At 38.3% G+C, this 14,961-nt stretch overlaps 1 protein-coding gene across 5 annotated transcripts in view; it reads left to right on the forward strand.

Annotated features, from left to right (window-relative positions):
• The first annotated feature begins 534 nt into the window (after positions 1-534).
• The window catches only part of LOC109112212 (protein CBFA2T1-like), a 56,991-nt gene continuing 42,564 nt past the window's right edge, over positions 535-14,961 (forward strand). For 3 of the 5 annotated variants that reach the window (XM_042776908.1, XM_042776905.1, XM_042776907.1), the window contains exon 1: positions 536-963. Coding sequence is in view for 4 of the 5 variants with exons in the window: in XM_042776905.1 (XP_042632839.1) it covers positions 936-963 (28 nt within the window). In the remaining variant the exon portion in view is untranslated. Of the gene's footprint in view, positions 964-14,961 lie in introns of all 5 variants that reach the window. The other 2 variants (XM_042776906.1, XM_042776910.1) reach the window with 1 other exon arrangement.

Genomic DNA, 14,961 nt, shown 5'->3' on the forward strand with positions numbered 1-14,961 from the left:
TGCAAAATAATAATAATAATAATAATAATAATAATATATATATATATATCTATATCTATATATATATCTATCTATATATATATATATATATATATATATATATATTATATATATATATATATATATATATATATATATTTCTATATTCCTCTTTAAATCTCATACTTGCCGCTTAATAGGCCTATCTTACAGTGTGGTTTTATTTCTTATTTTAAATGATGTCACAATTACCTTTTTCGTCTTCTACTTTTAAGTAAACGGCTTCCGTAATAGATGTAGGCTAGTGCTGTCCAAACAGATGTTTATACCAGGTGTAAATGGTTAAAGCAAGCTGTGTGACAGAAAGAGAAAGTACCACAACAAACCATATCCGTTATTATCCAGTTCTTTTTTCATAAAATCCCATTTATTCCGCTCTATATGGAGTTTATCCCATAAACCTGTATGTATTTATATCCAGATGCCTGTCGTGTCAGGCTCCGCCCACCGCTAGAGAAGGCCCCGCCCACCCCGCACCTGGGTTTCCCGCCGAAGCTCGCCGACTAGAGGCAAAGTACCACAGCTTCTCCAAGCAGCCGGGCGGGCGTTAGAGGCTCTTCAGAAGAAGCCGTTTTCCCCAAGACTTCGCTGTTCTCGAAATATTTCTGACGCACAGAAGGATCAAGCGTCTTGGTGTGTTTCGTGTTCATGTATTCGGACAGTTGAAGGACAACGAGTCGAGCTCGAGAAACGCACAGCATCCTCCTCTTGTCAGGTTGAGCCTCCTCCGAGCCTCGGGCTCCCTGCCCTTCAGCACACTGGAGCGCTTCTAGCACTGTGCACTGGAGTTTGACGGACACATTTTCTTCTTGGAAGTATACGTTTAAGACTGAGAAACATCGCTAAATATATCGACAGGACAGGAAATATTTTTTTCTCTCACAACGCGGTTACGCATGGTGGGAATTTCTACCTCTTTTCAGTGTAAGTCGCTCAGTTGCTGTCTTTATCTCTATTACCCGTCATCTCAGATGAACACTTACCAGTCTGTGCACTTTAGCCACCTTTAATATATTTTATTAGGATGCTTTATTTTATATTTAATACGTTAAATGACAAACACTTTAAAAAAAAAATTTATGTTTCGTTTTGCGCATATTGCTTAATTTAGTATGATTTGCAACATAAAGCGAATATCGCCTGCTATAAATAATAATAGCCTACTTGAAGTTATCATATTTACTTGTAGTAAATTAAATGGCCACTTACATTTGCTGCTATAGATTTTAACTAAATGATAAGGATATCACCGCATTTACCTCTATTTGTAAACAATAAAAACATCGCTCATGCAAAGCATTTCTTTCATGTGACGCGTATTAATCTTCTCTGGATTTTATGACATATTTTATTATCGCTTTGAAATATATTTTATCGGGTTTTTCTCCCGTAACTAAAGGGAGATATTGTGTAAGAGAGATTATGACAGTACTTGTCGTTGTAGATTTTAATACTATATAATTTTTTTTTTTTTTTTTTTTCTGTGAATATGGTTAATGTTTGCTGTCTCATGTGCTCAGTAAATTCTTTATCTTATATTCTATAGCTTAGGAAATCCAACACAACACTGCAGGTCTTTGTGTACGAATTTTAATGCAGCTTCTAGATTTGTTTAGAATTCGTAATTTTCTTTGTATTATATATGTAATAAGAATAATGTAACATATATGTATCTTATTTCTACAGTAATTCATCATAACATTCATTATAATGTATAAAGTCAACCTGTCAAACATTAACTGACGATCAGTTTGTCATCTGCTGGCCGTCTAGAAACACATGAGCGCTCTCTAATAAGCTTGAATTGTTGCTGGCCAGTCTTTGCATATGATCAAATCAAATGTTTGTTTGCAAGCACAGGTAAACATCTGGCTTGAGACTGGAAGAAAATTGTCACACCGTGATGGATTTAGAAGATGCTTTTTGAAATCAGGTTTCTTTGATAATTAGGATATGACATCTGTGTTTAATTGTGAAAGAACAATCAGTTGACAATTGTGACAACACAATTGAGAAGATGCTTTTGACAATAGTGATACATATTTTGAGAAGATCCATGACAATTGTGATATCGTGAAGCATCTGAGAAATGTGATACCACAGGTGTGATTAACAATGTGATATCAAATTTGTTGAACAGATCCATTAGTGGTTGTGACGTCACAGTTAATTGACAAGAGGAGTGTGACAATTGTGATATCACAGTTGATTGAGGAGCTGTATTGACAACTGTGGCTTCACAATGGATTGAGAAGATGTGCTTATCAATTGTGACTGAGACAGCTGTCACAATTGTCAAGCTCATCTTCTCAATCCTGATGTGAATAGTCTGCTCTCAGCACTCAAGTTCTCTATCGACAGAATAGTTGAGCCTTTAAAGTTTAAATTAGATTTTTATTTTTTTTTAAGGCTGGATGGGTAAAAGTCGAAAATTAGAGGGTAGAGTTTTATTTCCCTTGCTCTCAGTGGCAGTCCGTGTGTATTTAAAGTGGGAAAAGAAAAAAAGAGATTTTGAAGAACTGCTGTTCCCTTGACAAAATATGCTTGTTCTCACAACTTGTGTTGCTCAGGTCAAATGTATGTTTCTTTATTTTTGTATTTAACAATCAGTCAGAGTTGTTTTGTAATCTTGAACTTTCTCATCATAAAGTAGATTTACATTTTATTTTCCAAAGGGGGCTTCTTTTACTTTCATAGTCATGCAGTTCAGGTTTTTTAAAGAGCAGGTCATATGGTATTTTAAAATGTCCTAATATTGTGTTAGAGTCCCCTACAACAGGTTTAAATGCATCTAAGGTCAGAAAATATTGTAATGTTCTCAGAATATACATTTCATATTAGAATCATTTTTCAATGATTTTAAAAGATTCGTTTGAAGCAGTTTTGAGCTTAAGTCCTGTAAACTCCTCCCTTCCTTAAGCCTACTCTGCTCTGACTGATCAGCTGGCCAAGTCTGTTGTGATTGGTCTTTCCGTATCCAATGCATGTCAAAAAATAAACGCCCATTACCATAATTAATTTTTTGCCCAGGAGGGTTACTTGTAGACAAAGACAGCAAAAACAGCATCGATATTACCTTATCAATTTGAACCCGAGGATGATACCAATGCAGCCGCTCAACCGGAAACTCCATAGCAAGCGCAACTTGATCATGACTTAGTGGTAAGTTTCACGGGCAGGCGGGGATTATGCAAATGTGTTACTTTGTCACATATATACTGTAGATAACAAGCAGAAGATTGTTTCGAAAATATGACGACTCTAAGGCAATTCAGGATCGACTCTTGTCATGCACTTTTTTGATTAATAACTTTGCAGACCGTTTACATTGAACGATAGCTACGTTACAAACTGCTAAAAAAAAATTGAAAACCCATATGACCTTCTCTTTCAGATATGATATTCCCTTATATTTGTGTGATTTAGAGAATGGGTGCTATGACCAGCAATAACTGCTGTAACTATGACACTCTCCACTGTGAATTGGTCATCACCTGATTAAGGTCTTTGCACATGTCTCCTGTCAACATGAGATTCGAACTGGAGACCAATGGACAGAGCAAGTAATGAGGGTACCTTGATTAAAGGCAAACATAGTGTATGGTGGCCGGAGGTGAGGGTTCGGAGAGCGATAAGCACTGCGTGTGTGTATATGTGTGTGTGTGTTTGAAGCCAGCATTAGCAGGCAGCAACATCCTCTGGCTAAGACCATCTGCACAGCCACCAGCCTGCCTGCCTCACACCTGTTCCCCTCTCCTCCACTCCCACTGGCCTCACACGGGTCAAACGCATGAAACCAGACACTGCCACAGCATAGTGAAGAGATGACTCGGCTGCCCACACCAACACACACACAGCTGTGTGTGAGAGAGATATGGAAATACACATCCATTATTTTTGAGTATGTCCGGGAGATATTTACTCATATTGGTTTAAACTTATATGTAAATTGAATACATATTTTCTGTTAGGATAATCTATAAATATGCACCATGCACCACACAATTGACCACACAGTGTGAAATATTAAACATTTTTTTTGTCGCGTTCATGAAAGACAAGAATTGTGTGTTCCACTACTGATAAATGTGCTTCTCATTTACCTTAAACGCAGAGCAGCGTAAAAACATTTGTAGTTAAGTGCTTACTGTGTATTTTAAATGACGAACAGCAGACGTTCTGGCCGAAAGCCAAGCGTGTTATCATTGCAGTAACTCATTTCATTAGTGATGTCATTAACCCCATACATAAACTGCCAGACATTCTCACCAGACATTTGCACAAATACGCAGCATGTCTTGATGTTTCACAATTTCACAAATTCATGTATGTTTAAATCAAAAACATTTTTGTGCATAAGGATATAGGAACACACACTGTAAATTTTGCAGTGAGCCACCATATGTGTGCAAAAAGGTGACAGACCATATAATTTCTCTGGATGAATAAAAATTGTAATAACAAAAGGGAAGAAAAATGAGCGAGTTCAGTTACACAATATCAGCCAAGTCCATTATATGCGCTCTTAATGTTTCAGCTCTTAAGGGAAACATTCCCTAAATGCATTAGCGTTATTTCACTTGCATCTCTTTCCATTGAGCTATATCATCTATGAGGCTCTTTATATTCATTGAGGGCTACTGTTGGACTTGCTGACACACTCAATCTTGGGCTGTAAATAAGCAACGTGAGTTGTTGGGCTTTGTCAGAGGGGAGAAAGGGCCCTTATTTGCGAGGGCTGTAGATTTGACTCGACGGGAGTCTCTGAGGAGGGCAAGCCATGAATGATTGAGGTGGCCATCATCTCCCAGAATCCATGCTTCGGATCGATAGGGGGCATAATGGCTACAAATTTTTCAACGAGGGGAATTTAGCATGTGGTTATTGGATTTCATAAAGCATGAAAGTATAATGTGAGAGAAGAGGATGAGTGGTTTTTATTGTATCGTGGGGCTGGAGAGTACAATATAATGTGTAAGAATTTACATAAATTTTTTACTAAACCAATTCATAGTAGACAATTTATTATATATATATATATATATATATATATATATATATATATATATATATATATATATATATATATATATATATATATGTATATATATCAGATATTTCTGATCAGGTAATAGCTTGAAATTTATGAATATTGCTTTAGATATTTCCTTTTTGATGTCCTAAAACAACAGAAGAATTTCTGTAAAGTTGGATTTTTACGTGCAGTGGAGTCTATCTGAACTTTAGCCGTCATTGTGGTCCAGACCAGGATTAACTAAACAAACCACTGCTCCAGCTGACAGGTGTCCAGGCTGCCCAGCCTTGCTCAGTATCTGTCTTCCTCTCTCTCTTTCACTGTTTCTCTCTCTCTGTTAATCAAAGATTCATTTGCCAATTAACTTCTCTTTCTCTCCCTTCCTCTCTTATTCCAACACATCCTCTTTTTCACTCACATCCATCAGCCACACTCACTCACGCACATGCAGTCACGCGCATGCTAAACTACTGTTCTGTCTTCTGTCTCTGTCTCTCGCTTGCTCGCTCTCTCTCCCCCTCTGTTTATTTTCCTGCCTCCATCTGGACCAAGCTGATATTGTAATCGCCCTAATGCACATTGCCTTCCCCTTAGACACACACACAATGTGCCATCCTGACAAGCCCCTTTATATTTCAGATAAGCCCGGGATGTGTGTTTAATGAATACAAAGCCGCGGTGTGTCGCCGTGCACTCTGCCAGAAGGTAATCTTATTGAATAGGTGCTTTTCAGCGATGCAGAAGACGATAGAGGTGCAGGAGTGAAGATGTAACCTGTTATCTCGCGCCTCCTCTATTTTCCCGTCACAGAATTTACATTTAAAGATTAGCTGTAAAAGGGTAAAAGATTCAGGGTTGTGAAGGTGTCAGAGTGTGTACTTTGTGTGTCTGTGTTGGGGGTGGGGGGGTCCAAGGGAGTGTGACTTTAGCAGGAAGGAGTGAAGGAGAGAAGAAAAAAAACACAGGCTCTGTCATACAGGCTGTATCTGGCCTGTGTTTCAGCCTCGTGGCATCGCTATCTCTTTCCAGACTGACTCTCTGCTCCCTGGGAACAGAGATTAGCACATTGTTATCTGTAATTGGGTTTTGTCTGTGGATTCAGGGGCTGCTTTTGCCAAGGAGAAGGTGAGAATGGCACATGACCAACATTACGCTTTGGCATATCAGTGTAAAGGCATGATTGATGGGGAATATGGACTGTGTAATGGCTTCATTAGGGTTTACTTCTTTTTATGAGGTAACAATTGCTGAGGGATGGACTCAGCTCTTGCAGGAAGTCTATAAAGCTCCTTCATAAAAAAACGGTGTTTCTTGGTGACAAATCGCCAAAGAGACGTCAGAAACATCCTTTCAGTGACGTTTATCCTTTTGCTTCCTTTACAGTAACTTATAGTTAGGGGTGGCCAGTATGACTAAATCTCATATTCGGTCATTTCATGTTGACATGTTAAAGCCTAGTTATTTTGCTGGACTTCTAATAACAAAAAAATAAATAAATAAATAAAAAAAATCCTTTATATGTTAAATAGCCATGTAATAATGAATATAAAAATGAATCATACAAGTGTACACCAAAAAAAAGGGGAAAAAAAGTGGTGCATCATCTTATTGTTTCTTGATGTAAACTGAAAGATATGATTCATAGTAATGCACCAAATATAAAGTTTTAATAATTACATTTGGGTAACTGAATTCTTTAGGTGTTTTCAGGTGATAAATTAAACCAGTTGTAGTAAGGAGCTGTCTGTCATTATTTCAGACAAACATTATTTCCTTTTGCTGCAAGAATCGCTAATTAAACTGATTTGGTCAATGATTTTGTCCCTCCAAAACTTTTATGTCCAAAACCAATGTTTTTTCAATAATTCATAAAAAATTAATAAGTGCAGAAACAGATTCATATTTTGTACAGTAACACTTGAGATAAACAAAGGACTCAAAACAGAAATATAATCGTCTGTGTGTATATATATATATATATATATATATATATATATATATATATATATATATATATATATATATATATAATGAATAGAAAACATTTCAGCAATTCTGACTCCTTCTGGGCTTTTATAGAGCTAAATGCATTATACCTGAAATGCACCCGAATGAATCAGAATCAAATCGAAATTTGAATCAAATCAAATCTAATTGAATTGGAAAATCTGTAATCGATACTCAGCCCTACTTGCTGCTATTACTGCGTTCTCAGTTTACACAGAGCACAGATGCATTAAGAACTATCCTTTTTCTTTAATTTATGGGATCAGAGTGGGAATCTGTCAGCTGTATCTGTTAAGTCACTAATGTTTGATTTATGGGCCGCTCACGCCCGTTAATTTTGATTTATGGATTCTGATATGTATTTATGAAAAGGGCACCCACTCGAGTGCAGCCTCTGTGGCCCAGTAAAGAGGAGTGTAATTAAGATTTGTTTTGAGCCTAGAGGCTCGACTCCTTCAAGAGCTGTGGATCAATAGGCAGAGACAGTAGACCCCTGTGTGTTCACAACACATATTGACACGCTCAGTCAATTAGAGCTCCCGAGAAAAGCAGAGAGCAAGCGAGCAGAAAGACGGCGAGAACAAGATAGCTCGGTAGAATTGCACTCAACACTCGTATGGTCTGAATAAATGAAAAATAAGGTAGTATGCAATTGTGTAACACAGTGATTTTCCAAAGCACACAATGCCATATGGTGTGCATTCATTATAAGATCTATAGATTCTTACACCGCTAGAGAAAATAACACCTGGAATTCAATAGCTTCTTTATAAACTGAGTATACAGATTATTTCAAAAAGCATTTGTGTGTGTGTGTGTGTGTGTGTTCTTGTCTCTCCCGATCAGTCCAAACTGTACTGAGGCTATAGTTTGGGCTTCCTGTTGTTGGCAGTTAGTGTCACAGACACTGTCGTGGGACAATAGTTCTGTGGTGTAGCACACTAGAAGATTGTGTTGTAGTTGAACGATCAGCAGGTGCTTTCGAGATAAATGCTCTGTGTCAATTATTTCTATAAGAGGTGATTCATAAGACAAGGCTGAAGTGTAGAAGAAGAGGAAGACAGAGCGTGGGGGTGCAGGTAAAGAGGAGCGTGCACCCGGGTGGATGAACCTCTTCGTTTTCAATGCGGCTTCGCATAAAAGAGTCATTTTGTCAAACGACTGTTGCATCTAAGCTTTTGTTAGCCATGAATGGAGGGGGCACCCCTAGCGTATTAAAATTGTTTTTGTATGTGGAATGAATGGAGAATTGCGCTGAATTACTTGACATTATCTCCCCATGTTACCATCATTGCTATTGGAAAGACTAAAGGAGCCGTTTTAACACAAAAGTCAAAATATATGAAACACCATAGACCAAGACGATAATGCATTTATTACTCAATCGCTTTTTTAAACTTAATGCTCTGAATTATGGCAGCTAAGACAGTACCAGCGGACTTTTCCTGACAAACGAGGTTAATCAGATAAGACTCTTGTATGCAGACTTCATAGAAGCTGTGAAACAAGAATGAACCTTGTCTCAGATCCTGTTTATGGCTGTATGGATGTGAGCATGTTTTTTTTAAACAGCTGGGAAGGAATTCACCCTGCCAGGAGCCATTCCTGGTGACTCAGGTCACTTCCGCCATTAGCAGCACAGCTCCACTGCACGCATATAACCACAGAATGAACTCACAGATGGGCACTGCCACTAGGGTTGAGGATCAAGCACCAATTTCATTTTAGAACCACTTCCAAATTTCCATGAACCAGGTATTAAATAAGACACGTGCATTTAGATTCCGCTTAATGATTCCTGCATTCACATTTGAATGTGATTTTATATGATTTAAGTGCAGGAAGGGAAAGAACTTGCACACATCTGAAGCGTGAGCACGGTAGGGCTAGACCAGAATATTCGATTATTCGGTGGGTTGGCATTCGACTTTCCATTTTGAGATTCGAATATTCTTTTTTTTTCCAGTTTTTTTTTTTTTTTTTCGAACCCCTGACATCCCCAGCGAAACAGTTCTCATTTGCTTGAATATGAATCACCCATGAGTGAACATCATGAACATCATGATTCATTTAATCTGGAAGAGTAGACAAACATGCCGAAGACCTCAGCTGTGTGGGGGCACTTTAAATTGAGTGAGGACAAGAAAGGCAGTGTGACAAATATGCGATTTGAAACTGGCCTACCACAACAGCACATCAAGTTTGAAAAATCACCTATTTTCTGTAGCCTAAGTAGTACGCCTATAGTATATACTGTTAGAGTAAAAAAAAAAAAACAAGCTGCTTTTATCCACCATGTTAATCAGTAATTTTACACATGATAAAAACGTGCACTTAATTTGCTTGGAAAATACTTGCGAATACGGCAATCATAAGGAAACGTACAGTAGCCCAGCCTAATAATAATTTGTCTACATTAAAAGTATTGCTCTTAACAGACCTGTGTGTTTTGTATCACTAGTGCAAGGTGTCTGTTCTCATATAAGCCCTGCCTGTGTGAGGCGCGCAGCTTCTGGCTCACGCTGTTCTGTAGTTTATTAAAAGTTTATTAATTTTGAACATGTCGCGTGTCCATATTGCACCAAAATGTGACATTGCAAATGCAAACAGACAGACAGACACACAGAGATTCCTGCCTTTATTACACCGTGTCTACACCGGACGCGACAGTTGTGTGTCACGCCGCGCCGCAACAGCTAAAGTCTGTCTACACTGGACACGACAAAGCAACCGTTGAAAATCATTTGAAGTTTGTGTCAGTACGTCTTGAATAGAATGCAGCAGCAGTTTACTGTCAGGAATTTGTCGTGCCGCATCCAGTGTAGAAAGCATAGTGTTCTATTGTATTTTGTCACAGCGCACCGTCCAGTGTAGACACGGTGTTTAGAGAGAAGAATATGTTCAGCCCCCTCCCTCCGAAGCTGAGAATTTTCAGTGTTGATTACTACAGAAGCTTCGAAGTTCAAAAAATGGTATTCAGACCAGCCCTAGAACACAGAGAACCCCAGTCCCAGTTCGGGTTCCCAGCCTGTGTCCGTTCTCGAACTGTTCCGTGCATTTCCACTGCAGAAAAGGTTGTTCTGGGCTGGAACTGACTTCTCTTTCACACTCACCGACCAATATGCACAAAAATATGTCAGTAAATCATCATAAAGTGAACATCAACAGATGAGAAAGAAATCGCATGTGTAACAGTATTTTAGATCAGCGTGCGTTTGGTGTTAAAGAGACACCAGCCTAAACATACGCTGCCTCTCATTAATGTTAATCAAAGAACAAAAGAAAACCATTCACTGGTCTTGACTGAATATCTTTTGTAACTTTAATGAGGATTGATCTATATTTTATATATGAAAGGAAAACTATGCTGTTTTTAACAATTAGATTTCAATTTCTGTACCTGAAGTTTGTTTTGTTGTATTCTTTATGCTATTGCTAATTGAGTTGTTTGTTCCAATTTTATTACTGACTGTTTATTTGTCTTTAACAATTTAATGTTTGAAATTTATATTAGTCTAGTTGTTTTTGCTGTAGTATTTTTTGTTTAAACCATAGGCAAAAGTTCCTAAGTGTAAAAGTCCTAAGTGTTGTGTAGGCTGCTTGCTCATGTTATTCACCTGCAACAGAGCGCTTTGTAAAAATAATCTAAATCTAAAATATCTAAATGTTTGACAATTTTTTTTTATCTTATTAGAATAGAAGCTAAGAATTGATAAGAATCAGAATCAATAAGCAGAATCAGAATCGATAAAATTCAAACTATACCCAAAACCTAGCTGCCATAGAACTCCGACACGTCTGTCATTTTTCAGTCCCCTCCGAAAGAAGATCATCAAAGCAGATCAAGTACAGCGAAGTGATGTACCCCTCATGGTTATTACGTGACCTGTGTGTGCGATTTGTGGAGTGGATCATTATGGATCAATAGGGTCTTATTTGAGGGGGTTGGGAGACAAGGGCAGTGATCTGTGTCACTTTAATTTGTGCAGAGTATTTGGGTATCATTAACCTTTATGTATGTGGCACAGCCTCTAAGAACCTGAGATTCTGCCTTCAAAAACAATTTGAAGATGTTTGTATTAAGGATACTCCAATATGAAAAATGCTAAACAATTATTTATCTGTTATGGCTGATATTAGAATTCAATATCATTATGCCTAAAACAAATATAAAGAAATGCACTCAAAACTAAAATCAATCATTTTAAACTGTGCATCACAACATCATGTGAATTGAGGCATCACAACATTATAAGGATTAGTATAAGAAATAAATATTCATTTTAAGATTTGCGTAAGATTGCATTTAACAGTCTTACTAAATTATTACTGTTTTACAGATTAACTTTGAGTGTTACTGACTGATACCGATAAATTAAAAAATGTCTAATATCAGCAGTTAGCTGATATGGTACTGATATATCATGCATTGTATTTGGACAGTGAAATTGACTATTAATATTTGATACATTGTGCATTTAGTTTTACAGTTTAAAGATTTTTTTTTTATTTCTGGATATCCTGGTATAAATGTGACTCGTTGGTGCAAATTTCTTGCTGACATCACCAAGGCAGTGTTGGCTATTGGATAATGTTAACAAGTAGGCAAAGAGTAATTTAGGCATTGTTTAAGTCCCACTTCAAATTGTTTATCACATATGTCATTTTATGTTGATTTTAAGAGTTGTAATTGCATGAGTCCCAGTGAAGTGGTGATATTTGGCATTTTTCAGTCTGGCAGAAAAGTTCCTGAACAATGTATCCAGGCATATATAGGGCTACGTATGGATTAGAGTGGCATTATGTGGTATTTAATTGCGCTGTGGTCTGTCTCTGATTTATTCCTTTCAAAACTTCAGCGCCAATGTTTTAAATAGCTGCATGTTGCGGCGAGTGGCACAGCTATGGCAAAATTGAGACCCCTCTCCGAATGGGAAGGGGTCTCATGGAGCAATAAATGTTTTAAATAGCTGCATGTTGAGGCGAGCGGCACAGCTATGGCAAAATTGAGACCCCTCTTCGAATGGGAAGGGGTCTCATGGAGCAATAAATAAATGGTAGTGTGTATAAATCCATCTAGCCTTATAAGGGCAGAAATGTTTTAAGCTGTTTCAGGACAGTTGTGTGTGCCAGTAATTGTTCTCCCATCTGTCTTAATGTGTCTTTATCGACATCTGGTTTTGTAAGCTATACTTCAGTAACAAGTATCCGTTATATGTCAAGGGTTCCCAGTCCTGCTAGCACGATTAGCCTAGCCTTGACTACTGCGCCAAGTGCTGCGCCACATATGCTTGCCATTACTCCATACCATTCACAAAATGTAATAACGTTTTAGGGGAAAGATGTGTGCATGTGCCTGTTTTTCTTCTTCTCTTCACTTTTTCCATAACTGTAAAGAATTATTTTGGTCTGGTTTTAATGTTCCCCCGGTGACTGGACAAATTACTGGCTCGCTGGACTTTCGGGGCTGCATGAGTGCAACGTGAATAGCTCATCCCTCTAAGCACAGCCCTGTCTGCACCTCTCCGTGTACCTTACCAACACAGAAAGCGAGAAAGACGTCTTCCAGCCGTCTCGTTTGGCACATAAAAGGAGATGCGTCTGTAGCAAACCCATCCCCTGCTCTGAGGCTCTGGGCTCAGGAACGTGCACACACCTTGACAACGATGCAAAGATATGATCTTAATCTGCTATTTCCTCTTTGGCAGTATTAAATTGTCCACATAATAATTCACAGCTGCACTGGGATCAAATATAATGGTGCAGCTGCAATTTTATGTTTGCGAATTTTAACTGTTCTTTCTTTCTCTCTCACCGTCTCCCTCCAGCCCCGCCTCCTCCAGGCACCATATGGGAGATAGTACTGCAGTCAAATGATGGGGGTTTGTGCTTTGGATATGGCACAGAGTCATATGCAGTTGTAGCCACCTTGATGGTTAGATTGTGTTGCAGTTGCGCGTGGTACAGCATGCACTCTCAGTAGAGGGATTAGGAGCTTGTCATGGTTTCATTCACCCTGAGACACTTAATTCCAAACATTTCCGTCCTCCGGAGACCTGATCGCATCTAGAATTAACACTGGCCAGGTCACGGTCTGAAAGTTCCCACTTTTATAGCTACCTACAGCTACCCCTGCGGTACTTTTTGTTAGCGACGTGCAAAACTTTATATTTATATTTATATTTTATATTGACTAGTCAGGGAGCTGTCTGAACTAATAGTTGAGTAATCAGTTTTTAAGGGGAAGTCCACAAAAATAAAAATTTAATCGCTCTTGTTTCAAATGCTTTAAACCTGTTTGACCTTTTTTCTTTTGGAAAGTTTAATGGGACCCTGTTGTGTTATTTTAGCATTATTTATATACTTCTATAATAGGGGTTATTGTTATTTTGAATAAGCTTTTATTTTTAGTTTAAGTTTTAGTAATTTCATATGCTTTTGCCTTTTTTATTATTATTTTTTTATTTCTAAATTTTTTTTTTTTAGTTTCAGTAATTTTAGGACTTCAGCTTAAACTTATTTCACTTTTTTGAGTGAAGCTTTTCATGCAGTATTTATTTATTTTATATATATGTAAGCTGAGTTTATGTATCTAATATAATATTTAATTTAATAATTCCGCTTTATTTCAATTAATTTAAATGATTTTAATATATTTAGTTTCAGTTAACAATAACAACAGTGGTCCAAATGTTGCTTTGAACCCAACTGACTTTCATGGACAAAACAGTTGAAACATTCTTCTTTAAAAAAAATCATACAGGTTTGGAAGGGCATGAGTGTAAGTAACCGATGACAGAAGTTTCACTTTTTGGTGAACTATCCCTTTAAAGAAGCCCCATACAATTAGGCTATTTTCAGGTAATCTGACCCAATCCAACTATCGAACACCTACACACAGCATGCTAATGAAAGTGCCACTGCTAAAATAACAAACAGAAAAAAAGATAGACCTCACGATTCAACTAGTCAGCTGTTAGACAACTAATCAACTATTGTGATCCATCCTATTTTTAATACGGTGTCCAGAGAGATCCTGAGGTGATTCGCCACCATCATTGCGCACAGCTTGGAAGCATAGAAGACAGCACTCATCACTGACAAGGGGGTCCTTCTGGACGCAGCCTCGCTGAACATTTATTGCCAAAGAGATGATTTGTCATGCACGGCCTCAGGCTATTGCTTTTAATGACAGCGTAAACGGAAAAGTCGGCGGCTGATTAGAGAGCGTGTGCGCACAGCATGCTTATTCAGATCTCACTTTTGGCTCCCGTCTGGTGCTCCCTGTCACTCCGCGCCAAACACGACTCTCTTAAAAGGCCCCTTGCATCAGCTGAGCGCTGGAGGCGCCTGTATGTGTGTGTGCACAAGATGGATTAATGCTATAAACAGAGAGTTGGATTTATCTGCGATTGGCACCACGTTTTTCTCCACGCAGGATTTGGAGCCCGAAGAGGAGGAGAGAGAAGAGAATGCCTTTATTCAAAACAACTGTTTGTGAGTAATTAACATATGAAAGGAAGCTTACAGTCTGGGCAAATCCCTGCACTTGTTTTCAATTATTTATCCACATTCTGGGAGGGGGGAGGGGGGGGTGGCGGAGGTGGGTGTCGATGGCGGTCGAGTGTATGGGAGGGTGGCGGGTTATCCAGAACCATGAAAAGAAAAGTGATTTTTTTTTTCCTCTAACACAACCAGAGGGCCTCTGGGAATTTGCTATCAGGCATGATGAGATGAAAATAGAGTTAAGCCAAAGAGTGGATTATGGGTAACACAGAGGGTCGATGATGAGCGGACAGTGAAATGGAATGAGAGTGGACTAGAATTCAAGATCAGCGTGATTATTGGATATAACTCAGCTCATGCCTGCCGTCTCCCTG

The sequence above is a fragment of the Cyprinus carpio genome, chromosome A19 (genome assembly GCF_018340385.1).
Source record: "Cyprinus carpio isolate SPL01 chromosome A19, ASM1834038v1, whole genome shotgun sequence".
NCBI classification, from domain to species: Eukaryota; Metazoa; Chordata; class Actinopteri; order Cypriniformes; family Cyprinidae; genus Cyprinus; species Cyprinus carpio.